General features: G+C 39.5%; 1 protein-coding gene across 4 annotated transcripts; it reads right to left on the bottom strand.

The window, feature by feature from the left end:
• Window positions 1–595: 595 nt before the first annotated feature.
• Window positions 596–27971, bottom strand: LOC138203431 (potassium channel subfamily K member 2-like). Of its 4 annotated transcripts, none has more exons than XR_011178715.1 (8): window positions 27575–27971; window positions 24398–24711; window positions 17471–17588; window positions 12782–12942; window positions 9538–9733; window positions 8583–8725; window positions 4577–5327; window positions 596–4470 (listed from the first exon to the last, which is right to left on the bottom strand). XR_011178715.1 is itself a non-coding variant. In XM_069158277.1 (8 exons), coding segments are annotated over exons 1-7 (1278 nt in total). In that variant the 5' UTR covers window positions 27576–27971; the 3' UTR covers window positions 596–4753; window positions 4969–4982. The 4 variants fall into 4 exon arrangements, 2 of the variants coding, with proteins under 2 accessions (XP_069014378.1, XP_069014377.1); XR_011178714.1 differs by having other exon boundaries at window positions 596–4753; window positions 4848–5327; XM_069158277.1 differs by having other exon boundaries at window positions 596–4753; window positions 4969–5327.

The following is a 27971-nucleotide window of genomic DNA, read 5'->3' as shown; positions in this document are numbered from 1 at the left end:
TTTTTTTCTAGGATTTCTTTCTTGTTTGGGACAAAGCTAGTGATAATCTACATTTTTCTCATTGTCAACAAACCCCATGAAGACCCAAACCAACAAGGAATTAATCAGACAAACAAATATTGCATGCCTGGCTAAATCGTGATAGACTGTCGATTCTTCTTCTTTGCCACAGCGCTAAAACTAATCCGTTTGCCACATCGTTGAACTGGGTGACCTGTTCCTTCATTACCATGAACATGGACGTTGTTCATTTGTACAGTTTCTTGGGCGTTGTCTGCAAGTAATGCAACATTCACTGTTTGTGTAACCCAGTTGATCGGTGGAATTACTGAGCCTTTTTAAAGTAAAATCTTTTTTCTTTTTTTTTCTTTTTTTATAGCTTTACATCTTCAGTAGGAGTTCACTGAATTCCACAAGCAGCCCGGGGAAGTCTTTTCATGAGAATTGTTGATAGTAAAAAAAAAAAAGTATGATAAAGAAGTATAAATAAAGAATATAATAAAGTCGTACGCCATCATTATCATTGATTTCAATAAGTACAGTTTTGTTCAAGAACAAATGAAAACTCACCTTCAGTGTTGTTGTTTTTTTCCATATAAAATATTTTATTCTAAACTTTCAGAAAAGTGGGTCATGATTTGAAGTGACATACCAACATTAACATTGTATCATACTGGAAACATATGCTATACTTTTATTAAAACCAAAGCAAGGCCGGGGATAATAGACACATCTGATCTAAAAACACTGGAAGTAACATTTTAAGTAGCATGCAACACTTGCTTAAGTCATGAAATGTGCCTGTGGGGACATGACCTCTCATGTATTTATCTTGTCTCTCCATAATCATTCATACGATTTTCATGCATTCATTTTAGGCAAATGACCAAATCTAAACCAAAGTTGTGGTTTGAGAAATAATCATTGATGCCACAGATATATTTTCTGAAACCATGTGATAACACTATTATCTACTTATGATCATTATGATTATATCAGTACATAATCATGTTGTATGGCATGTTTTAAATTTTTTTTTTTAATTTATTTAATCGGTGAGCTTTAAAAAGCTTGTTGATTTCCCAGCATATCCTCTGAGCTGTTTCAACTCCTCCTTTGCACATATTAATCACAACGTTAAAAATTGAATGGGCTTACATTCATAATGAGGCTCATCTCTGCTGTCATAAATTGGTAGATACATTCAACATGCTTGAAGTGAGATTTCGAAGTGAGCCACAGAGTTAATTAAAAACTGTCATCTTGGGAAAAGAAGAAGATGTGAAAATGCTGGTGTGGGTGGAAATGTGACGACTTTCCTCAAACCCTAATGCACAAATGCAGTCACACATTCATTAATGCACATACCCACATAAACTGTCATGTTCATGCACACTGATCCTCGCTCGTGGCCTTACGTGGCCTGACATTTTGCGCGACACTTCATTGACAACATTCCTTGACTTTCTGCAGCACTGACAGGCAATCGCACGGCTGACTGGAAAAAAGGAATATGTTCACTTTCAGTGAGCTTCGTTTTCAGAAGCTACACGAAGGCTGGGAAGGCTTTCCTCAGGCAACTCAGCATTAATGTACTGGTACTCTTTCTCTTAGCGTATTGCAAGTCAATACAACATACAGTTAAGTGTTTGGATGCTATTGATTGCTTTTTTTTAGAAACACAAAAAGACTGGTATTTTTCTAAGCTTCCTGGCCTTTTTATCTGATTTGCTTCACAATATCTTGGTGAGTTGTATTTGATGTGATCACACATGACAGCTCATGACCTTACTGTACACTCTGCAAGAATCAGTGCACTTACTCAGGACAAACTTTCCCCCCCCAAAAAAGCGATTCGGTTCAGAAAAAGAGAGCCAACCTGTAACTTACTGTCATGGAATGTGTTGCACCAATTAATCCGAAATCTTCTTTCAAGGTTGAGGTGTAGTCCTGCTTGCTAATGTCACATTTGAGCAGGACCATTAAAACATAAGAAATATCTGAGCTTGTCGAGGCTTGAGGGAACTGGCTATAATCCCTACGAAACAAAAATTACATCTTTGGAAATTAGTAAATCGCTCAGCCTCGAGTCTTTTAGTAAGTATTACTTTTCATTTTATTCATAAATATATGCATGGAGCGTTGTGTTTCAGAAGTATTTATGCAGTTCTGAATGTGTGTGAAAACATTCGTTATTTGGTCATTTACCCTAACAGCACTGGCATAATGTTTTGAATCTGAGGTATGTTGTCATTTTTGTGATTTAAAATCGCCCCTGTACGTATCAGTAAACAAAGTGTCAAGTCAGATGTGTTGACTGTATCGCATTACTCATTTTTGTCTTTTAAATGGCTAATGAATCAATAAGCTGACATTAGTTTGAAATCATTTAGTTGGCTTTGCAGCAGTAACACCTGGCAGTTACTGTGTGTAAATATTCAGTGACAACTAATCTTTATTTAAGACAAAGTTTGTTTACTGCAAGCTGTTTTAAAGGAGCAGTGCGTAGGATTTAGTGACATCTACTGGCGAAGTTGCAGAATGCAACCAGCTAAAAATTCCTCGCCACACCCTCCTGTTCTGAGTTTGTGAGAAAATCTACTACGGCCGCAAAACTTGTGAAAAACTGGAAAGGCCCTCCAGAAACAGTATTTGGTTTGTCTGTTCTTGGCTACTGTAGAAAGATGGCAGGCTTGTGGAAGAGGACCTGCTCCCTATGTAGCTATGGGGGGCTCATTCTACGGTAATGGAAACAACAATGATCAATTTCTGGTGATTACAAACTGATGAAAACATAATTATTAATATTATATTCCATTTCTGCCAGTAGAGCCCCCCTGAGTCCTGCACACGAGTCCTTTAATTTATTGATTGACCAAACTCCACTTATTAAGCACTTAAGTTATGAATAAGCCCAATTTACAAAAATCTGATGCAAATTGCTCCTGCTCTATAATAAAAGAATGACTGTTGTTGCCCTGAAATGCACTGTAACACACAAAAACAAATGGATCCCAAACTTTAAAAATACTATAAACACAATACTAAACTAATAAATTATGCAGATATTTGGCATAGCACATAACATACAGTCTTGTAAGATGCACTGTATTGTAAATGTGTTTTGTGATGCTACAAACTGTAAATGGCACGATCAAATGTATTGAAAATATTACAACATATTTTGCTAGATAAATGCACAGAATAAAACCATAAAAGATGGACAATCATAATCATTCAACTTAGAGACAGCAAAACTTAAATATCCCTGCGTAATGGCACCAGATAATTAAAAAAGGTTTACTTAAAATGGAAAACTAACATTTATATTTTCTATTATGGATGAAAGTCGGATATAAAATGCGTCTGATGGCATTCCAATTATTTTGTTGTAATCAACACAAACCGGACCCAGAAGCCTTCACTTAAATCAGTTCTTCTATTTCTGTGTGATGCCACTCACACACCTCTAAGGTCATGATAATTCAGTTACTGCAGGGCTGTACAGTAGGTACTGTAAAGGTTTCTGATGGCATACATTCAGTATTGGCAAGACAGAACAGACCCAATCTTTCTGAGTTGAGGAAATGTTCCTCGACTCGCTCGATCGGGAAAAGCAGGAAGGGAGAGAGATGCCTCACAGCTCCAGAGATTTCATTGCTACAGTACCACACATGCCAGGGGCTTATTAGTGAGAAAAAAAAGACTCACCAATCGCTGTTTCAGCTTCATGGAAAACACCACAGTTGGTTCAATTTCAGGATGGGATTTAGAAATAACACAAAAGACTCCTGATCCTTTGATCAGACTGAAGATCCTTCTTCTTCTGTCAGAAAAGGAGGGTCTTTACTTTTTGTATGGGGGAGAGCAGGGTTTGATCAGCAAGCCTGGCACTGTGTGGTTAATGCAACTACTTCAGCACAATGAGATGGGCAATAAATACTTAAATCCTTAGAGAGAGAGGTGACATTTTCCCAGTTGTCATCTTAATCGATTATCTTATCTCAAGAAAAAGTCTCTACACTCACTTGCAAGATTCCTCTTAAAATGCATGAATTGAAAATGTCGTTGTTTTCCGAGGTCCAGCCTAAACATCTGTTTTCACTGCTGTGCTCCAATATACCAAGTATTAGAGGGTGGATTAAGCATTGCTCAACCTTTCATGCATCATCATCCTCACATGTTCAGTGTGGTTGTCAGTAAGGCACAAGTCGGTTATTCCTTAGGACGAAAAACTGAATGTCAGTCATGAAGGAGCTGAAATGTCAATATTCATCTCTTTAGTGAGGGCAGACTGACCGGCAAATACAAGGCATAAAAATTCATACTGTAAGAAGTGTAAACTAAAAGAGAAAGCGACATTCCTTTGTGTTGGTGCAGGACTGCTGCCTCGTCAAGAACCAGCATTCATTGTTGACAAGCGTTTATAGCAGGGAGGATCCTCTTCATCTGATGCAGATTTCAGGGCCTCTGGAAATTCAACAATCACAGATGTGTCTATTGCTTCCCAAATCAAATGAGTTTATTTGTCTGTGTGCTTACGCGGCATATGAGAAGATGTCCAGTGTGTTGTTACCTCAGTTTGGGCTTTCATTTCCTTCCTGCTCATGAGAGAAGTTTAAGCTCAGGCCTCTAATGCAATCAAATATTCCAGTGCTTTTCACTTTTGACTTGGCTCAATCACAGCACAGCTGTCGATCACGTTGGCAGGGACATAATGAAAGTCGGACTCCTTTCATAGAATGATTGCACCCTGTGGGAGAGAGAGAGTTAAACACACACATGAAGGTACACAGCTTGAAGATTGATCTGTCTTTAAGTGATTGGACGATCGGGACACAATCTACCTAATGAATGCGTCCGGGTACCGCATCAAAGATTCTCAGTCAATAAGCACGAAACCATGTTTTCATTTGTAATCTCAGTCCACGAGCAGATCTCTTTTACTCCGTTCCAGAAATATCTTACTTTCATGCTGCGCCTCATTTGAAATTTTCGACGATGGCGATTTCCCGCCGGTCGGCGTAGTCCGGGCTGAGCCCGTTGAGATAGAGGCTGCCGTTCCTGGCCAGGGCCCCCGGGACGGGGCTGATGGAGAGAGTCAGGTTGGAGTAAGACTCTCTGTCCTCACACAGGTTGGCTGACAGCGTCCTCTTGCCAGGGGTCATTTCCTGGTTCATACCCAGCTCAGATGACAGCTTGCGCTTGATGGACGCAGCACGCTGAAACTTGTCGTAGATGTCAACGCTGAGCCGCCTGCGGGTCTCTTTGAACTCGGCTGACACGTTTGCTGTCCACTCGGCTGCGTGTGCACGAAACTCCCCAACCTGCAGAAACCGAATGAAGATTGATGTCCCACAGGTTACCAAACAACCTGTTCCTACAATTTCACCTGCTGCTAGAAAAGTTTGTCTTCGGTGAATGCATATCAGTTGGAAGTAGAGGTGCGGGAAGTGGTTAAAATGGCCTAAAAAAATTTGGAATCTTCAAGGGGCTTTGATTTGTCTAATGACTTTTGATTTTGCATTTTTTATTAAAAGATTTTATCAAGATTTCATGACTGATATGAACCTTTTTTTTTATTGTCATAATAGTTAAGATGCTTTGCATACATCCAAATCTTACTTTCTAGTTTCAGAAAATATATACATGTATACATCCCAAAATTAATTGATATTTGAAATTAAAAACTCAGATTAGGCTCCTTAATTGCTGAGTCTAATCATAACATAATAATGTGAATAAAAGCAGAAACATATTGAACTTCAGAAGTAGATTTGTGCTGATGTCTTCTGAGCTCTGCACAACTATAAGGCAGCGATTGCCATTGAAAGATGTTACACATTTCAAAAGGTGCAGACATATCCTAACTCAACCAATAGTTCTCTGTGGAGATTTTGTTGTCTAAAACATTTGAGTACAGGACCCTCAAACAACAAATAAGAAATGATCTGTGTAACGACGCTGAGTTTGTCTTGTGTGTGTGTGAAGCGTCTCAACAAATACATCCTGTAGTCCATACGGGTTTTATAGGATTTAATAATGAACACAAAAAATGACAAATACTGGAAAGCAAACTCAACTGTCAACACAAAATATCTGAGCCCAAAAACTCGCCCTTTGTGTCACCGTGTCTCTGTGCTGCTGTGCAGTGAACAGGTAAAGGAAATGTGAAATCACACCAGTATGCGAATAAACCCAGAGTGACTGCAGGTTGCACACCTGTCCAACCGACAAACAAACGACACAAACTAATGCTGCCTCCAAATGGAACTCGTGGTTACAAAATGGTAAGTCGTGTGCACCATATGCTTGGCGTTCAAGTGGTTAAGTCGCAATAGCAGTGCTGCTAGGCACCGGCAAAGTGGATGGCGTCTAGAAGCCATGTAGGCTACAAGTTAACAGGGGGTAACGTAATGCAGGAAACAGAGGAAAGAGAGGAGGCCGTTGGAAAGATCAACATTTTCCTTAGACGTAGGCTAGTTATACCGAGTTATGACCACAAACTCTACATGACTAAAATTACAATACATTAGTTTAACATCCAACAAAAAAAAGTACTTTAATGGCCTCTGCCATTACTGTAGGCGTCAGCAAACACGTCACAACTTTTGAACTCGGGGCTTTTAGAAAATTTAGAGTTCCGAGGTCATGAATATCACGAGCATTCATACGGACTCTCCTCATGTACACGGTAAAGACAGTACAACCCCATTTGATCGCAGCATAAACATACACATTTTGGCTCCCACAATCTGTTTGTGGTTGAGCGCTGTGTGATCCAATCACACAGGCTTCAGGAGACCGTACACTGTATCTGATAAGCACAGTGCGTTTGTTTATGCTTCTTGAAAGCTGACAGTGGGGTAGAGAAGTGAGCACATTAAACCTCTTTCTCCAGGCTCTTTATTTATTTATAGGCTCTGAAGTGCACTTGTTTAAAGCATTTGAAACAAAATGTCTGTTGCATGTTTCTCTGTGTGTGCACATTAGAGCACTTTTACTTTCTCTGCCTGCTTATTCTCATCCTTCCCCTCCTCCCACTGAAACATTGTCTTTCTCTGTAATGTAATTCTCTGCAGAGCTCACAGCCTCCACAGCTGTACTCCTAATTATACCGGTGGAAGGATTCCCACTGCAGACGGTCATATAGCACCTTCTCCATGTTACATAGAATTAAGGAATAAGAAAAGCATGCGATTGGTTTATGCAGGAGAGTTCTGTACGTGGATGTGTGGCTCTCTCCAGCCTTTTCACACGTAAATAATGAACCTGCCAGGGCAGCAAAGTATCTTATTACTCAGCACCAGCCACTGCAAACACACCTAATATTTAATCCAAGTCTTGTATGACATGGTATTTACTTCACAGAGCGAGGGCAGGGTGGAGATTCATCACACCGGATTTTATGCCTTGAAAACTCAAATGGAAAATAGAGGTGTTACTCTGTGTCCATGAGGCAAGGTGGATGTGATGCCACCTGTTAACATACTGCAAATGTTTCACCAACTATAAGTATGGTTGGACATAAATCAGCAGCTCAAAGAGGTCTAATGCCCGTAGACTTTCATTACTATTAATGATGTTTGTTTTTTTAACCATGAAAGAAACGGACACATATTATCCAGTAATTAAATTAAGGGGATTTTTAAGGGGATATTTTCCTATAAACGGGCGTAATGCTGACTGCACTGCTACTAGAAAAAGTGGGAGTCATTAGTGTTGTATGATTCATCGCATCAAGACTATGAAGACGGGGAAAAGACACAGGATTCTTTGAGACAAAGAAATGGCAAAAAGCCACGAGACTCCAGTCATGCAGGATCTACAAAAGTTATAGTTCCAGGCTAATTTGATTAATTAAAATAACAATTTCCATTTTTAGATATTGACTGAATAGTGTGACTGTATTGCTAATTCATCTTTTCACTGTCTTGTTGAGGGCTAAATCTGGTTTTACCATTTTTAATCAAAGTATTCTAACTCTTATAATTCTCACTTGGTGGATACTCTACAAATTGATAAGAGCCAAACAGCAAATGTTTGCCCTGAGGATCTATAAAAGAGTGATTTGGAGGCAGAGATGCATGGAATTTTAACCAGACATCCCCTTAACATTTGTGTGAAAAACAAATATGCCAATAAGCTTCTCTGGACAATATTTATTAATATTGCAATTGAGGCAGTGTCAATCACAATCTTGGTTCAATGTGTAAAACTTTAAGAGGTGGTTAAGACTGTCATTATCTTCTTATTGACTAACAGTGACAAATTTTGGGACTTGAGGGACTGACAGTGGTTCTTACTTGAGACATAGTTCAAACACAGCTCTTTTCTTGTCAAGAATATTTGACAATAATGATTTCAGACAGACATTTCTTTCTCTTGGGGGAAAAACAGGGGTTTATCTGGACAGCTGCGTCTTTCTATTTATCAATAAAACAAACACTGACAATGACCTCCAGCAACTGAACATAAAGCTACAATCAGGCGATCGTTGACACTCAAAATCCTTCAAAATCACCTTTCTGTGAAAAACTTTCAAGATTAAACTCCTGAAGAAAGATTTTTGCACCACCTACCTCCTCTTTGGTTTTCTTGGAGATGACCCGGAACCAGTCTCCAATCATACTGAGCACTGCAGCAAAGTACGCCAAGCCCACCAGGATCCAGAACCACACCACGGGTTTGTAGTAGTCGAGGTACTCAAGATTTTCTGACCCACCTGCCGAACAAAGGACACAACAAGGGGGCTTAAAAGTCTGTTAAATCCTCTTGGGATACTCAGCAACCTCTGAGAGGAGGAGCAGAAGAAAGATGGAAGGACTTTAGTGAAAGTTTAGGGTATGAAGGCCTGATGCAGTGAGTTAAATAAAACTGGTCTGTAACTTTAATGGGAAAGTGACACTAATAACAATAAAGTTGCACAAATTGAACATCTAGAAAACAATATTAAGGGACTGATGTGTTTTCCCTGTAAATCCATATATGTGATGATATGAGTACATTTAAATGTCGCATGAGCTCCCATTATAATCTGTACCTTTCGATGAGTTCTTAAAATATCAGCTGGGATGAAGCAGACAGCCCGCTCACTGTGCAGTTAGATAACCACTCATTACAGCAGCAGTTTAAGTAACAGGAGTTCAGGCTGATTAGTTTACTGTAACTACCGGGGTTGGCACAGGTGGCGAAATCTAATCTATAATCATTAGGCCTGCAATGGGAAGTTTAATCTAGCAGTCAAGTGTTTGTGATTTTTCCCATTTGACGGTCTCTTGTTATCTGCCAAGCAGGTCAAATCAACCCAATACCACCTGACACACACACACACACACACACACACACACACACACACACACACACACACACACAACATATGCCCAGTGTCTCCCTTTCTTCCCCCCTCTTGCTTTTTTTTTTTCTCCCTCGTGAACACTTACTGTAAGAAGCACTGTCAGAATACATTGATTCTGAAGTGCCGTAGGACAAAAATAATGAAAGACAGCCTATAAATACAAAAGAACATCAAGTGACCTTTTTCTCCGGCAACAAAGTCTCCAAAGCCGATGGTGGTGAGGGTGATGACGACAAAGTAGATGGACTCTAGCGTGCTCCAGCCTTCGATGTGCTTGAAGATGACGGCTGGCAGGGCCACGAAGATGAGGCACCCGAACAGGATGAAGAGCAGCGTGGAGATGACGCGGATCTTTGTCTGGCTGACTTTCCACTTCTGAAATGTTTAGAACAAGAATACATAATGTTCACAGGGAAAAAAAAAATCCTTTAAATTATATGTGTGGGAAGAACAGGGAAAGAAATTAAACACTCAGAGCAGAGCAGAAACAATGACCGCAAACAATGAGGCTGTATTAAATGGAGTTGATGGTTTTGTGTTACCATTCATTTTGATTTGTGGTGTTCATCTCTTTCACCCAAACAATCAAGAGCCAATAAGTGTTTACTTGTTACAACATACTGCAGTTTATTAATTGTGCCACATCAGCATTAACAAGCTGCCTTCTTCTGACTGTCTGATTTCTCCACAGGCTTTTATGAACATAGTGATGAGTCACTTCCTTCGACCTCCTTCTAGGAATACATTTAATGTTTTCTAACATCTCAAACGTCAAGGCACAAAGTTCCTGTGACATAGCTTTCACTGTCAGATGGTACGCCCACCACGGTCAGGATGAGATGGCACATGACTTGAAATGCCTCGCACGTGCTGTAATATGTTGACTTACTAAATATTTCACGTTCAGTCACTTCTCATATATCCTAATGGATTCATTATAATTATAGCTTACGCCATCAGTTGTAATTATGTGTCTCAATTTGACTATAGACCCGAGTCCCTTTTTTCCGTCAAAGCTACAGTGCACTACAGTATATTCTGCATGCTGCTGTATTCTCTGCTGCCCTTCCACTTGAGGTGACTGCTTCCAGCTGGTTCCCTGTGCATCATGCCCTTTTCCTTTCCAGTTATGTAAGCCCACAGCACCGTGGCTCTGAGGAGAAGTACAAAGCGCAGACAGACCTCAGATGTCTTATCTCCTCCACAAGTTAAAGATATCTACAATCAACCTGACAGACTGAGAACGTAACATTATTGTATTCCAAGGGGACAAATGAAGCTGCGCAGCATGTCAAATGCACAGCAGTGACTTCAGCAGGTGGTATAGTCCATCTATTTCCAATTGTTAGATTGAGCTTCTAACTTCTGTCTTCCTCCCAGACGCACTGGCAGAGACAGCAATGAATCAAAATCATAATTAACCTGCTGCTGCTGAGATTCTGGACTTTGAAAAGTAGCTGCTGTAAGTGCTTTTGTTGTGAAACCAGAGCCTCTTATACTGAAATCAGAGACTTTTCTTCAGGAGGAAAGACATTTACACAAGTAAACCCAATACAAACAACTTTGCAAACGTGCATTAAATAATAACAGCAAGTAGCCATGTGCTGTCAATTACAGATACACTTCTTAATGGATTTCTTCTCTACACCATCCATGGTTGACTTTGTGGGGGGCAGAACCACCCGACAACCAAGTTTTATATCACCAATTTCGCTATGAACGAAAGCGGGGGAATGGGAAAGCGCTTCAGGAAAGTCTGCAGATATGCCAACTCATAGCAAGGGTGCAGAAAGGGGTCACAAGTCCACATGAGAGCCCTCAAGGACTTGAAAGTTTGACAGTGCGACAGCCCTAAGCCCCAAGCTAACTGGGAAACTTTGTGAATGTGGAGATTGGGGCAATGAATTAATCAACCAACACAGAGGCAGGTGTGAAGCAAATGGAGAACTTGACTTTTGCGTTCACCTGCTTGGACTCTGCATTTCCTACATATAATAAAATCCAGGTAGGGTACAAAGCTGACTCCATAAAACTCCATAAAAAACAAGATCTGCCCAACTAAGACTCGTGACAAAAGATTTTGATGAAAACGTAATGATCCACCAACTAGTGTCAGACTGGGAGACGATATGTTGCTACGTGGGTTTATTGCCGAGTGCCTGCAGGTGGGGCAGATTAGAGAACTGGGAACAGGTGAGGTGGGCGTGGAGACTTCACACAGGGAATAAACAATCCAAATAACTGAAAGGGCAGAAAGACCAAAACCATGACATCAATCACAAAAGAGTGCAGTGAAGAGCATGCGTCTCTCTGATCCCTTCTAGCACCAACCCTTGAATAGTGAGTGGTTAGGGGAAGCATATTCAGTTAGTAGTAATCTGCAACCTACACAACATACTGTTTCTTTTAACTAAGCCACAAAATACTTATGGTGCAGGGGTGGAAGCTCATTGGCAGTCCTTGTTCCCGACACATAAAATCCTTTCTCATTTTCACTGAGCAGCTCTCTCAGGTTTAAGTGTGGGCCTTTTGAGTTTCCAGGCAACTTCTAATGACTAACCATCAACCAGACTGTCCTTAATAGTCCATTTATATTCTCCATGTCCTACATGTTAGTGAGGATGTCTATATTGTATGGACAGAGGACAATGTGGGACCTGCAACGTGGTAAATAGGCCTTCCATAATTATATGCCCACCATCTGTGTGCACCGCTGGTTTATTCCACTATCATTAAACATAATGGTAACAGTTCGGTGAGTTCAGTAAAAAAGCCAATAAAAAAAAACAAAAAAACAAAAACTATTTTTGTTGCCGACTTTTGAAATATTTCTCAAACAACCGACATAGTTCAGCTTTTAATATTGAAACAAACTGCATTTTAGATCTCCAGCCAGGAGTCTGTTGACATGGCAACCACACAACAGCATCCGCACACAGTTAAGTACTGGCTGCTGAAGTCTGAGGCGTACTTAGCATTGTAACTACAGAAATATAATTTTACAGCTGTGTCTATACGACCCAGATAATTAAATTGTTCAGTTCAAACAGCTTATTGCACACAGGGAAACGTGTAGGGGGATGTAAATGATTCAGAGAGTGACGCCCATTCCTCTCTGCTTGTATGGTTGTTTTGGCTCGTGGTTCAGGAGCCAGCGGGCAGAGGAGGGAAAGACAACAAGAAACAGCATACACCCGAATAAATCAGGTGTCGTCTCACAGGCATCCTTGTGTTGTTGTTTGCATCCATCGCACACTACACTGCTCAACACACTGATTTCAATACTGACCTTCCAGATTCATGTTTATTCTGATGTAATTCCATAATACATTCAGCTTAAATTAAACTTTTTTTCATGTACGAGTCCCCTTTCTGTCACTGGCAGAGACAAAAACAAGCTCGCGCAAAACAAAAGGAACTCACCACAATCATCTTCTCGACTTTGGCAATGCCTTTCCCAAAAATGGTCCCCAGCTGGTCCCCAACACCAGCCAGTAAAAATCCAAACAGGGGAATCCCCAGCAGAGCGTAGATTATACAAAAGATCCGCCCTCCTTCTGTGTGCGGAGAGATGTTCCCAAAACCTGTTAGAAAGGAGACACGGACACAAAAAAATGAGCATGTTGTCACTTTGGTGGGTGTCATTTTCTTTTATAGCTGTCAAGAGTTGGCACAATTTTATGGGTAAAAATGATAATGTTGTGTTCTATTTTTTAATGAGAGGTGTTGCATTTCCGCTAATTTTACTTTGTCTTTTCCCTGGGAAGGTAAACCTTTTCTTAACTCTATTCACATATGGTCTTTTTGCTGGAAAAAGTATGTGACTAAAAAACAAATGTAAAGTGAATGAAGTGCCATTGTCAAATACTGCCTGGGAAGGCAATCAAATATCTCCACTGTGTCACTTTGTTATGGGCTCCTTAAAACTACATTTAATAGACGAGAAAACTTTATGACAAACCTCGACTGCTATAATCTGACACAGAAGAAAAGCTCAGACGTGTAGAGGTTCTGACTCAGACTAGAGTTTATTATTCAAATCCACCGTTCTCAAGCAACTCTGACATAAATCAAAACTGAAAAGACATACAGCGAGCTGTACACAGGCCTTCATATGAATGCGGACACTCATACATGAACAGAAATCTGAGCCTATGACAGGTTCACTGCCTTTTACCTCATCTTCAAACCCATCATCATGTGCAGCTAGAGAGTCAGATGGTGCTTAATAGAAGTCCACATCCTTTTAAACAAAAACCTCAGAGACCTGCACCTTACATAAACCTGACTCCACACATTCAACAACACACAGTATTAGTTTAATTATTCAACATCTTATAAGGTGTCTGCATAATGAACCACATCCACTTTTCTATATTAATGCAGTCATCTCTCTCAGGAGAGAAGCTGCAGGGTGCCTTCTAATGGCTTACCAGTCTCACATTGGAATAGGGTGACACCGAATGTGAGGAAAAAAATTGCCAATCAAGCCTGGTATTTTCATGATTAGTTCAATCGGAGACAGGAGGCCAGATTAGTTTTTGAGCACCTGTGGGTGACCCTGCAGAACGAACGACAAACAGGAGCTTTTTGATTTAAAGTTGTACTTTATTCATACTCTTTCTGAATTAAGCAGATAAAGTCTTATTCATATTCTCAGTTCATCTTTAAATTCTTTCTCAGCGACCGACATATAAAGCAAGCTAAGCTTAGGAAGGCTTGGTCGAAAGACTTTTTCCATATTCTGGTCTTATTAGATACCTTTCTCCTACAAGACCTTTATTAAAAGGTTAAAGTCCAGTGTTGTTACTTTCCTCGTCCTTTAGTTAGTTAGAGTACAACATTGCTTGCATGGATAAGACTAAAGATTTCGGTGGTAAAAAAAAAAAAGGAGCTGCATTGTGCTTTTGTGGATTCAGAGAAAGCGTGTGACAGGATGCTGAGAGAGGAGATGTGGTATGAAGATGTTATGAGGAGCAGAGGAGTCTGTAAAGAGCGGTGCAGGATGTGTGTGAGGGCAGTGTGGCAGTGGTGAAGTACCACACTCTGAGCCCTCTCTCGTTTTGCAGTAGTGAGGGACAGGTTGACGGACGAGGTCAGGCAGGAGTCTCTTTGGACCAAGACAAACACGGTGATATATAGTGAGAGTAGGGGGCATGTTGAGTACTACGGAGCAGAGGTGGAGAAGTCTAAGGAGTTGAAATAATTGGGGTCAGCTGTTCAAAGTGAGGACAGGTGAAGATGAGAGGTGCACTACAGAGTGAAGAGTGTCTGAGGGGGGAGGGGGGGTTACACAAGCAGCTGTGTTGTGTGGTTTGAGACGGGAGGTGGAACTGGACGTGGCAGATTTGAGGATGCCAAGAATTTTGTTGGACAGGATCAGGAATGAGTATATTGGCTCAGATTAGATGGTCGGGAGACAAAGCGAAAGAGGTGAGAATGAAATAGTTTGGACATATGGGGGAGAGATGCTGGGCATAGCAGGAGAAAATGCTCATGAAGTGATGCTTGGGGTGAGCTTCAGTTAAAGACACGCAGTGTTGGTTTTGTTTTCTTGTTTCATATGCAATCAAACGCTGTCACGGTGGGTCTTAGGTGGGATTACAGTGAGCTGACAAGGAAAACACTATCATGCTGTTGTCACCGTGGTAGATCACAGACAGAAATCCTGATAATTAGACACATACGGATGCTGCTGGATGAATTACACATTCAGATTCAAGAATAAAGATACAAAAAAAATATGTCATGGTATTTAACATCACACAGAATGTGAAAGAGTTAATAGAAAATCAAAACACCTGCACATCCTATAACATCTGTTGCGTTGCGGCATACCTCTCAGATGTAAGGGTTTCCAAAGTTAATACTTTGAAGAGTATAGTTGAAAGCAAGGGTGGTGTGTGTGTGTGTGTGTGTGTGTGTGTGTGTGTGTGTGTGTGTGTGTGTTTGAGAGAGACAGGGGAGATGGCTGGAGGGGGGTATGTTTTGCTTCAATAATGCCCATCCAATTAAAGATCTCCCCATGGACAAATCAATCTGTGGAGGGTGTGTGTAAATTGTGTCTGACATGCCTAAAGAAATGTTTTACATTCTGGACTTTGTTGTGTTTCTTAATAGGCTGCTTACTGAATGGTTTTCTCAAAAGCATATCTAAAATATGATTTGAGTTCATTGCTGCACGAAGGTCACAGAACATTTTGTACCAATCGGAAAAAAATATAATGATTACTAACCGACGGCACAGCAATTATATGCCGTTTCCACGGACAAGCATCAAAGATGAAAGCACACAAAACGCCACCAGAGAGAGAGATTTCTGCAGCAAAGGTAAAGCTCGAGCACACTGCTATGTACCAAAAAGATCTCATTTTATTTCAGACTTTTTCTTGATTTTGCTGCACCTTCATCTTGCAGTTTTTTTTTTTTTTAATGTACTCTAAATTACAGCCATTAAGCTTTATTTTTCTGAGAAAAGACCTCGGTATCCCCAAGTCACGTCTCAGCAAACCGACCATTTATCAAGAGAGAGCGCTACTCGTGAAAAACAGACGAGACGTACTCGATCTTACCCACGAGTAACTGATACAAAAGCGAATATATCGTACAACCAGATGGCAAAATCTACTTATTACCAAGCAATGCCACTGCAACATACCATTTTGACGCTAGGAAATGAGCTTCGAAACAATACTGGAGACATGAAATTAAGGCCAACAGACGGCCAAATAGAGAAGCTGATAATGAATGGCGTAACTATACACAATGCATTCAGTGTAGTTCACTGGGGGTCTGGGAGCTGTCAGGGACCCATAAACAGACTTCAAAGTAACCACTCAACAACAATATAGGAATTTTAAGTCAAAGCCTATTTTATGTATCTTTAACCGTCTTAATTTAAACGTTCCTAAACTACCTTTCAGCGAGAAGCTCCTCAGCAAATGGACAAGAAGTTAGCAGCATAGGATAAACGTGTGTTTGCAGCGAGGCCAAATTATGATTATGTTACGCTGCAGGCTGATGCGTTAAGGTCTGCTTGGACAAGCCAGATAAGACTAGATGCTTGTGTTAACGTATGTTGTTGCCAATTTTTTGCAATTTTTGTTGAGCAGATGTAAAAGCAGAAGCCTGACGCACTGCACCAAAATCTAGAAATCTGGATATGGTGCAGGAGAAGGGTTTGAGTTAGCAAGTACAATTTGATGCCAAAATTTTCATCAAGATCACGCTCTGCCTACACATGATGGCCAATAATCTGAAAAACACCACACACCCACAGAAGTGGTTTGTTACAACTTCAGGATGATGCTGCGTGTTGGAGTTACAGGCTACAGCTTTCCGATATAGAGAAACATGCTATTTTTCATATTTCAGCAGCACACTTGATTTCTGTTCTTGTGTATGATCAGGAGATTACGTGTATTGCTGAGAACAGTAACTAACCCTGACGACACTTCAAAACTTGCAAAAAGGCATAAAATGATTTAGTCACAACAATTCCACTGAAGACAGAGATTAGATGACTGTACTGATACTCAATGCTGGAGCATCAAAGTATGAAACCAGTTGTCTATTCAGCAGTGGTTTTGTCTCAACTGTCCTGAGTCACAACTACACCTGTGGGTACTTGAACCTTGGTGTATTGCTTGCAGATCTAATTATTTCTCAATTCATCGGCCTCATTTCTGCCAAATGAATGGGTGAAAACAAATTTTTGTTTGGTTGATGATAAATGTAACTGCCTCTGTTAAGTGCAAACAAAAGAGCAGATTTGTGGTACAATTCAATATGACCGGTTCATTTTCGCTCTTTTGTGCAATCCTGCTGCAAAGAGGCACAATCTGGAAATGAAGCTGATGCTGGTTTTGATTTAACAGAAGTAATTTTATAACGCAAAGCAATTTCATGCAAATTTCACTGTGCCCATTCCAGCTTTGTGCATACTGAACAATAGCAAATGGACTGAGCCTGCTAAATGGAAATGTTATAACATTCAAACAAAGAATGTTTCTACATTTTAAAAGGAAAAAAAAAAAAAGTCTTTCAAAGCACTACATGCATTTAGTGACAGTCAGAGGCTTTTACAATCGAGAACGAAACTAGTCCTCTCACCGATGGTGGTGATAACGGTCCCCGCAAAGAAGAAGGAGGAACTGAGGTCCCAGAGGCTCGTCTGATTGGATGAATTTCCTGATGGGTTCACACCAGCTCGAACTGCAGAAACCACTTGCTGGAATGGAAAGAAGACATATTTTGCACATCATGTAGTGTCTCTCACTGGGAGTGTGTCACAGGGTGGGCTGAGAAACATAAAAATATGTGGTGTGCATCCCCTTTCTTGGGGAATAGATGACAGCAAGGGTAAACATCCAACCAAAACCAATTAGAAGCAGTGAGGAAAGATGAGGAGCATCTGTCACCTTAATGAAATGCACAAGAGTGACATTTTGAATACCTGTGCTCCTCACAAAAGTGTGATTTTTAGTCACAAACCGCAAAACTTAAAGATCTTCATTAAAGCCCTTAAATAATTCCAAGAAGTTTTTAGTCATTGAGCATGGCCACCTATACACAATATGCATCAAAATACACAGTGGTTTCTACGATTGAATTTCAAGTTTTTTCTAATTGTGTTTACGTGAAATATGCTCACACTCTATTAAGCGTTTTAACACAGTGGGCGTTCCTCACTGCCTTCATAATGCTTACTGGGTAAACAAGCTCAGACAGAGGTGTCACAACCTTTCTTAAAGCTTGATTTTTCATTTCAAAGCTCAGACAAGTTTCTGAACTTTTACCAGAAGAAGGAAAACAATTAACTCTGGCTTATGTCATGATTGTCAGATGCTTAGGTTCAAGCCCAATATACTGTTTGTTGAAGTACAAGAGTTTTGAGTATGTGTTTTGCCTTTCCAAAACCAAAAACACAAGAGCAAAAAGAGTTTTGAAAAAAAAAAAAAAAAAAAAAAAAAATGTCTGCCAGTCCTCATTCTCCAAATCTTGCTTTTTCAAAATGACTTGCGTTTTGCAGGCAACGCAGCTTTTATCCTTCTTTTAGCATGAAATCACCTACATATATCTGAAGTATTGAAGAATACAGACATATAAAAAGTCAGCTGGAGTTTTCAAACAACACTAACAGCTAATGCCAACAACATTTATTCCAGTGGGAAAAACTGGTGGTTGCTGGCCAAAAAAAAAAGCTCTCTTGCATCTACCCCTTCTGCAACATTAATTAAAGACAGATATTTTCCAAATGAACCGATAACCTGATTTTACCATCTTGGCTCTGGCCAATATTGTGCCACGATACTGAAGTGAGGCGAAGGGTTTCTTGGCTCAAGTGGTGTCTCAAGAGCTCAACAGAATCATTACTGAGACAAATGAAAGTGAAAAGCTTTGAGACATCAGGGGAGCAGCAGACACTGCTACAGAGCTGATGCTCATAAATTGCAGAGAAATACTTTAGTGGACTAAAGTGTTATTCCCCAGATATAAGTGGTATTTTCTTTCCAATTCAAGGCTCATTTACAAGATCTAATTCTGGTGTGTTACACCTAAATAATGCAAGACTTGTATCAGTTGGGATTAACAGCTTTTGATGATCTCCATCTTTTGTATTTAAAATCAATGTAACTCCCAGAACAGAGCAGTAATACTCCAGTAATGACGTTCATATGACAGTTTAGGGTCACAGTAATGTCAGGCTATTGTATGCTGTGATTCATCATCATCAAACTGAATGAGCTTTCATTAGCCCACAACTGTTGAGTGTGATAAGGCAGTAAAGATCGAGTATGCGAAAGCTGATGAATGAATGATAAACTGGAAACTAAGGGACAGGCACTAATGTAACAACATGAGAACATGAAACGAGAAGTCAGAAGGTGGACAGTTAAGGGCTAATTGTGTTTAACATCGGTGTATGGTAATCTGAAAATGAAAAGGAGCTTGGTGCTAATAAATTGCAGACACAAAAACAGCTGAAAGCATTGGTTCACTCAAATAACAAAAAAAAAAAATCATATTTCTAAAACACCTTGGCCAGATAGTCCTGGGAAATATGGATGATTTCGCAATCGCAATTTGCCAATATTTAGTGCCAGTGAAGGAAGAGGTATGCCAAGTCTGTCGTTCACTTACATCCTTCAATAAGTGGACATTTTTAGAAATGTTGGGTTTGGATTTAAAAACATAATATTGGACATATGTTTAAGAACCAGAATTTTGTTATGATTAACATTTTTGTGTGATGATAGGGTTGAACTTGTGACATATTGAGACAGACTACAATAATGCTTTATTATTATTATTATTACAAGATAATCAAGTTTTTAACCTTGTTGACATGTCCATCTGGCGTTTTTATATGCTGAAAAACGTGGCATATTTGACAGTAATCACTTATTTATGAGTGAGTGCCTCATCAACATCATTTAGCAAGTTGCCCATTCAGACAGGCTTAGCTCAGCCACTTTGTTTCCCAGCCAAGTGGGCTTATTAATTCACTTCTTTGGCACTCAGTTATATGCAAACATAAGATAAGATGGGATGATGTGAAGACCACACTGGCTGTCACCGAGCTGAGCCAGCCAGTCAGTCAGTCAGTAGAGATTGAATCTTCTCAGCTCTTTGCCATCGCTCCCTTTTTTAATTACTCCCCTTGAGAGTGCAGCTCTCCTCAATCCTCTGCTGACTGGCTTTTGATCAGTGGGAGCGTGATAGGTGTATATGTGTGTTTGTATGCATAATTAAGTGAAAGTGAGTGGGGGACACCTGCGTTGAAGCCGTGCATCAATAAATTATCAGAAGAGAAATAGTTGCCTGAAAGGCTGCTTAACTCATTAAGCTACTCAGTGATGGATGATGTGCAGAGCTGTTTGGTTGGACCGTGGTCAAATAAAACCACCAAAGGGCAAGATTTATGTTTGGTCGACACATACGTGAGAAACAGCCTCACAATTAGCCTTAGATTTAGGTGAAACATTAAAAATTTTAAAAGCCTCCCAGATCCTAATTGCCCAGATTTCCTAAGCTTAAATTCTTGAGTCAATAACTAATTACGTTTATTTTCTTGTCTTTGGTTTGGTACCTCCTGTTCTAGAAAATGTCGATATTTCTAATTGGGTAAGAGAAACATGTTACCTCGGCAGATCAGCATCATTAGGCTTCACCCCTCAGGGACCAAAAAGATCTATAAATATACAAACATTCATGGAAATCCTTCCCAATACTGAGCGACAGGCTGTCAGTCTGACCCTGAGTGGTAGGTTGCTAAAAGGTTTTCCATTAAAAATGCGAATTCTTCTATATATATATATATGGGGGGAAGCAGCAATGAAAATATCAGACTGTCTGTTCAGTGAAGGAGCTTCATTGAATAGTTAAACACTTTTATGTTTTAGGTAACATAAATAAAAGGTTAAATGGAGTGAAAAGAGGGAGTTTTATATTGAGGAATCTGCTGATCTCACATTTCACTGTCAAGAGATAAATAACAGTCGTTCTGGAAAACTGATGAACTCAGGAGAGAAAGCATCATCATCCACTTTAAACATTAGCTCAGCATCTTGAAGACAAATAACTGCCATCTGTTACAAGCCCCTCTTAATATACAAAATAATCTAATTTCCATTTAGTGGGTGGGCGCTGAGTATTATTCAATTACAAATCTATGTCGGCAGGTCAGTTTTAATATTGTCAGAGCCTAGTTGACTGTAAATTGATCTAATTGCCAACCCAGTAGACAACTAGTGAACAAGATTTTAATATGACAACAGCTAGAATCAAATCAAACTTTCTCAGAGACTCGTCCTCTTTCAGCGACCTGCTTCATATTCACCTCAAACATGAGTGAATATCAAATTCATTAATATTTGACTTGCGGCCTTACACACAACTAAATATTACACTGTTGCTTGCACAAGCCCCGCTGCATCTCTAATATCAAAGCCATGATTTATAGATAATACTTTATATCTAGTCAATTCCTTCAGCCTGGCTGATCTGAAAAAAACCCTATTTGGAAATATCCAATTTAGCAAAATGCTTACATTTCTATTCTAAATAAATGGGAACAGGCATTAACTATACTTTAAGATCTTGTACAATATGCAACACGAGAAAAAATAAGTCACATTCTCATTATGCTGTGAATGTTTTAAATTTAAAACTCGAAGGAAAATGTTGTTAAAATGAGAACGCTTGTTTCCACATCAAAAACTACACTTATAGCTGAAGCTGTGCAATGAGGAATAATGCAACATTTTCTTCTTTGTCAGAGTTGGCAAAATCATTCAGTTTAGCTTACCACTGAAAATAAACTATATTTCTAATCAACAGCTATTAAATTGTGTATTTTTAGTCTCATGGCTTTTCATTATTTATATGTCCACACTCATGTGGACACAACTGTATTCTTAAACTTGAGGTTTTCTTGTTTTGAATAGAAAAATATAACGAGACCTGTCTCCCTTTTGTTATAACAATAAAATGATTCTTATGTTTTATGGAAATAATTAAACATCTCTCTTGTTTTTCATGACTTAATCTGAAAAACAATAGCAGTTCTACACTTACAGGAAGGAAGTTGTACAAGTTGTGACTACTTGTTTACTAAAACAAAAAAGACATCTAACTTTTGCTGTTGATTAACAAAAGGAGAAGAAAGTGATGTAAATTTTATGTTATTGCATGAAACTAGACTACTTGCTAGTTCACTAGTCATGTAGAGCATACAAACAATTATTCTCACCATACATTTCATGCACATATCATGTATAATTAAAATGTTTGAAGTCACACTGTGAAAAAATGCATTTATTTAACCCTTTTTTTAAAATTTCATTTCTTACATTAGGCTACTCGTACTTAACAGAGAGATTGAATACTTGAGTAATTTTTTTGTGGCTCCACTTTTTAACTCAGGAAAATTGCAGCAAGGAGTCAAAATTAGAAGAGGTAAACAAATCAGGTATCCCCTGAGATTTAAAGACTGTTCAGCTCTGGCACATTAGATAAGTAATCTTCACTCACAAGTGAAATATGCCACCTAGATTCCCCAAGAGGAAATGCTTTTCATCAACCCTGACAAGTTTTGTTGGTGGTGGGATCAACTAAGCCATAAAGGAAGAGTCAGGAAGTCAGGGGCTCTCTATTATTAGAAGCATGCTCACTCTATACTGATATTTATAGTGCAATTTTATTATTAAAAACAGTTTTGTAATTGAAAATTAATGAGAGTCATTTCATTTATAGTAGTCCGATTTAATTTTTTTCATTTTGAGATTTTCAGGCTTTATTCGTAATAACCTTTCTGATTTTGTTACCAGCATGCAGATTACCAACAAAGCAAAGCCCAAGGGATTAGGGGGGCCCTAAACTAGAAACTTTGCATGAAATGACGGTTATTCATATTTATTGTTGGAAAGTTAGTGCAGTCAAAATTAGAGATATTGTGGTTGTGTTGTGGACCAAACTGAACACCAGCAAGCTTGGCCACAGTGATAGGTCCACATGTGGCCTGGCGTTAGCTACTTTATCTATATCTAGCCAACTGGGCAAGCATTGTAAGTACAATCATTAGACATTAACTTATTGGTGACAGCCTCCTCTGAGGGGTCTTTTTAGTGTAACTCCTTAACAGCAAACTCAGTGATAGTCTGAGACCATACAAATTCAAAAACCAGGGAGAGCAGCTGGGGAATCAACTGTCAATCAACGGCCCTACCAACACCTTCTTAACACAACAATACATTTCAAAATAACACCCTGTGCATTTATTAGAACGTCCATATTTACCATAATGAGACCATAATGACTCATTGGAAAAAAAAAATAAAAAAAGAAGAAGAATGGCGCAGTATTTATAGAGAGAATGAGAATCAGCATCTAGCACCCGTTGATGGCTTCGCACTACTTATGCTTTGGCCTCAAAGTAAAGCCGTGGCTGTTGCCACTTGGTAAAATGGTAGAATAATACATGGAAGCAATTTCTGATGTGACACCACTATTACCTGGACAGCATCATTTGCCCTCTACAATGACTACAAACAATTGTTGAAAAAAAAAAAAAATCAAGTGGCAACCAACAGTGACATCATTCATTGGTTTATGAATGGCCGTTATGAGACCTCAAGTTCAAATTTTGTCTGTTACCATCTTGGTAGTTTGGAGCCTGAAGTGCCCACATTTGGATGAGGTGGAGGGGAGCTGATTTGAAACCCGGCGACACTATGTCCTGCCCACTGATAGCCGTAACCTGACAGCACCACAGGCGTGTCAATTAAACAGACCCCCCCCCCCCCCCCCCCCCAAAAAAAAAAAAAAACCAAAAAAAAAACAACTGCTTTTTGAGGCCTATTTTCTAACTATAATGGAATTACTTTCAGATGGACTGCCAGAAAAATAATAATAACAAGCTACTTTAGCTAGAAAAACTGAAATAACTCGAATTTCTCATGGTTCTCGGTGGTATTGCAGCTTAAGGCACTTTTGCATCTGCTTAATTTTTCAGACCAGGAAGCCAAGTCCACTTTGGATGTAATGCTCTGGCTAAGGTTTAGTTAGGGCAAAGCACAAAACCACGTTGCTCGGGTTTGAAGAAAAATCATGATTGGAGTTCAAATCAATACTCTGTAAAGGTTAGAGACCCAGAATCTTCATATCTTAGCTCATAGCACCAATAGCTGCCATCCATTGTTGAGTAATGCTTTATATTAAAGCCGGCAATGTGTTTTTTAATCCAGGAGGGTGTAAAATGTAAAACCACAGTAGGGGAAATGTGGAAATTTATTGAAAGTGTTATTTCAATACATTTCCACATTTCCCCTACTGTGGTTCCCAGTGGCCGCAGAATGAACATCTGTAAACAAACTAGTTGGGTTAAACCTCAGTGCTCGCAGTCATTGTTTCCACAATGGGTAAACAACATGTCTGCCAAATACCATTTTTAACCTCAATATGTTGTTCTCTCCTTTAATACGTGTGTGCTGTGTTTAAGAAAAAAAAAAAATTCTACGATGCGGAAGCTCCACCTACCTTGACCAGATCCTCCAGCTCAGAGGAGTTCACACAGGCATGCATGGTCAAGAACTCCAGTTTTTCAGCAAGAATGGCCAGTTTCTGGGAGCTTTCATGCGGCTGCTCTAGTGCTTTGAACACTGTCGCCCCAATGATGAGGTAGAGCACCACCAGGAAGAAAATGGCTGATACGGTTTTCCACCTCATGACGGTCATCCGGGTGTCACACTCGTCCTCTGGAGTGTTCAGCACCACTGGTTTTGCCGAAAATGACAGGCGAGGCTTGGAGTTGTGGGCGGCAGACTTTGGGTCAAGAAGGTCAGGTGCGGCCACTGCAGGGATGGAAATGGGTAATGAGGATCAATCACTTTCAAATGGTTACTCATTAGTTGCATAACTAATGTTTTCCTCTGCCTGTCTGTTGCCAGTCAATATATAAATCTATCAATCTATCTGTGCTATTGATGTTACTACCACAGACATAGGCCACAATATGTACCATGTAGGGTTCATACAATTTAAGATTGCGACAAACAATTTATGTTCGTTGTTGTTTTTTCTCATGGAAACAAATGTCTTAAAATGTGTTGTTTGTCAACCCAACAGTCTAAAACTTACATATTCAGTTTAGAATCATATAAAACAAAGACTAGCAGCAAATCCTCCTGTTGCAGAAGCTGGACCCAGTGAATGTTAATTGTTTAATTAATCAAAGTAGTTCCCAATTATCTTTCTGTCACTTAACTAATTGTTTAATCTACCATTTGTTTCCGCTCTATGTAGGAGAATAATTTAAGATAACCATATCAAGAAAGTTGAGCAAGCAACTTTCCATTAAACTTTATCATTAGTGGCCATTCAATTTCATTCTTCAGTCTTCTGCCATTAAGTTGTTGATATTAAACTCATATAAAGTGTTTCAGGACAGCCCTAACCCAAAATACTATTACAGAATATTCTTTATAAAAGCTTTTTATTATTTCCCCATCTTTTAAATATAAATGAATGAAAATGGTTTTCAGCCTTGTACTTCCGACACTTTGAAAATGTAGTTTTTAACCAACTGCTAACAGACCTTTCCGAGTACTGAATTCACTTTTTCAAAACTCTTCAGAACCTTAGCCGCAGTAATTTGCTACACTCTGCTACGTCTAGAAATAGAAAAAAAAAAAATGCATAAACATCTAAATGAGACATAAAGCAATGAGAAACTGTTTTCATGAATGACTTCTCTCAAATACTTGTGTGAGGGACGGAGAGGGTCAAGTGTGCGAGCATAAGGAAGATTGTGTGGGATGATGAGAGGCATTTCATCACATCCCTTCCAGTCACAAAGTGGTTTACATGCCATCCCAGGATAGCGTCACCTTTCCTTCCACCTTCCTCTCCATTCCTTAAGACCATAGAGGAGTTTGTTTCCTCATAGAGGTGAGATGTTTTAGACCAGCATAACCAGCTGCAAGATCTCAATGTCCCTCTTTGACACAATACTTGTTGGATGTCTGCAGAACATGGACAATGACAGATCAGGCATGATAAAGAAAAGTTGGTCTCTGGTGTATTGAGGACGGGACATACGGTGTGGTATTCATGAGAACTGGACTAATGCAAAGCACGGGGTTGTCTTGCACTTATTTACTTCATACAAACTAGTACAAACATTAATCCTCCACAGCAGCCTCCCAAGGCACAGTTAGTTCCCCAATGCATAGGACTTCTGTGAGGAAGAACACAAGACCAGGTACAGCCTGAAATTTGTTGTCATGATCTCTGGCAAAAAGATAAGCTTCTGGTCTAGATCTACCCATCTTCCAGTCATGGGGCAATGTTCAACATGATGGTTTCCCTTCTGGGATTAGAAGGTTTTGGAAGTTATCCTGATGGTAAGAAGGCAGTGACGGTGGAGAAGCCAGGTGTTTGAGGATGGAGGTCATTGGCAACAGATCTCCTTTTCTACAGGATACATACTAGCGGCTGGTGAACCTGATTGTGTATCCAGATATAGAGACCTTGGAAAAGTCTGGTTTTGCAGCTTGTGCCTTGCAGTCTGACCTTCTCCAATCCACTGGTTTAAGTTCTTGCAAGAGGAAAGCACATTGGCTCAGATGATAAAACTAATTCTACCTCCTTCCATCTCCCACAGATCTTTCCAAGTCAGTTTGTGGTTTTCCAGATTTTCCCATGTTGTCCATTGGCCCTGCTTGGCCTGTGAGGCTGCTTTTGCACTTGTAATGTCTCCACTTGCCATTGTTTTTGTGGTAGAGAATCTATATTTTATGCCAAGGTTTTGACTAATCTAAATCTCTATTGGATCTCTCAATTTCTTTCTTTATCTTTCCATAAGAAACCAGTGGAGCAGTCCCCCTCCAATGAATTGCAATAATTTTGCAAAAACGTTAGGTCTATATCTGGACTGTGCGTGTTTCTAAAACCTCGTCTGAGCTGACTCTAATAAGGCGACTCTGAATGAAGGTTCCTTTGAGTTGAGTCAAAGTAGAAAATAAATGTTAAGTTTGAACATTCAGTATGATGGAAACATAAATAAAGGATCATAGCCTAATTAATATAACACCGAAACAAAATTCGTATGTGTACAAACAATATAGGAACAATAGAAGCACATCTCCTACAGGACTATAATACTAATTTTTGTCTATTGCTTTTGGGTACCACAATACAATTGCCTCCAGCTACTCAATAAAAGCTCATTAAAAATTAAACACTCTTTGTCACAATCCCGTTTCCCAAACAGCTTGCTACAATAAATAGAATTACATAATAACCCCCCCGAGGTCTTACTGGACAGTATTTTACAGTAAACAACTTATGGAGAGGATTGCTCACTCAACAGTAAACTCATAATATAATCAAAATATAAATAATTTTTCACAAGTTTTGTGGAAATAGCCTGTCGTTTGCAGTTTGCACAGTTACACATCTGTGGTAAGCAATTTGTGTTTACTTCATTTAAAATAAAATGTCACATATACAGAACGACCATCATAAAGATTGAAATATGACGGATTTCGTGCAATAGAATTAAAACGATGCCATAATTCACTATTAAATTGATCAATGTGGAATTACACCTCCATTCTCTGAAGAGCAAACTTAACAGTAAAAATAAATACAAGTCATGTAGAATATGTGTAATCATCATCATCTTGAATTTCAACTTGTTGTCTGCGTACTTACTTCTCTACCATCTCTTCTCTCTTTGTTTCCTCATGGAAGGATCTTTTTCTCCAAGGAAGCGCAAATACAATTAGAGTCGCTTTTTGCCTCCGGTGCTCCCACCCAGCGACGTGTCCGTTCTCCACATGGCTTCAACGAGCTGCGCCTCCTTCTACTTCACAGTCTCCGGAGAAAATACATCCAGAACATAGCGTTCCTACCAAAAAAAAAAAAAAAAAAAAAAAAAAAACGCGCTAAGACGGAGCGTAAAAGGAACGAGGGGAACAAATCGATTCCATGAAATCCATCCTGGTGTTTGGAGACATTGTGCCCTGCTGCGGGGGCTTTTCACGGAAGGACACGGGAGTTTGGACTGTAAGGGTCAGGAGAGGCACTTCATCAGTGTGTCACGTTGGAT

Source organism: Embiotoca jacksoni, unplaced genomic scaffold, assembly GCF_022577435.1.
Source record: "Embiotoca jacksoni isolate LCO1_2020_lvr unplaced genomic scaffold, fEmbJac1.0.p SCAF_23, whole genome shotgun sequence".
Lineage (NCBI taxonomy): Eukaryota > Metazoa > Chordata > Actinopteri > Embiotocidae > Embiotoca > Embiotoca jacksoni.
This window is presented reverse-complemented; position numbering and strand designations above follow the sequence as displayed.

What these genes read in the sequence shown, in the direction of transcription:
- LOC138203431 (XM_069158276.1), bottom strand. An exon ending in AAGTCGAGAAGATGATTGTG is followed by an intron (nt 9,734 to 12,781) that starts GTGAGTTCCTTT and finishes TAAACATTTCAG; the next exon opens with AAGTGGAAAGTCAGCCAGAC. An exon ending in CTTTGTTGCCGGAGAAAAAG is followed by an intron (nt 8,726 to 9,537) that starts GTCACTTGATGT and finishes TTTGTTCGGCAG; the next exon opens with GTGGGTCAGAAAATCTTGAG.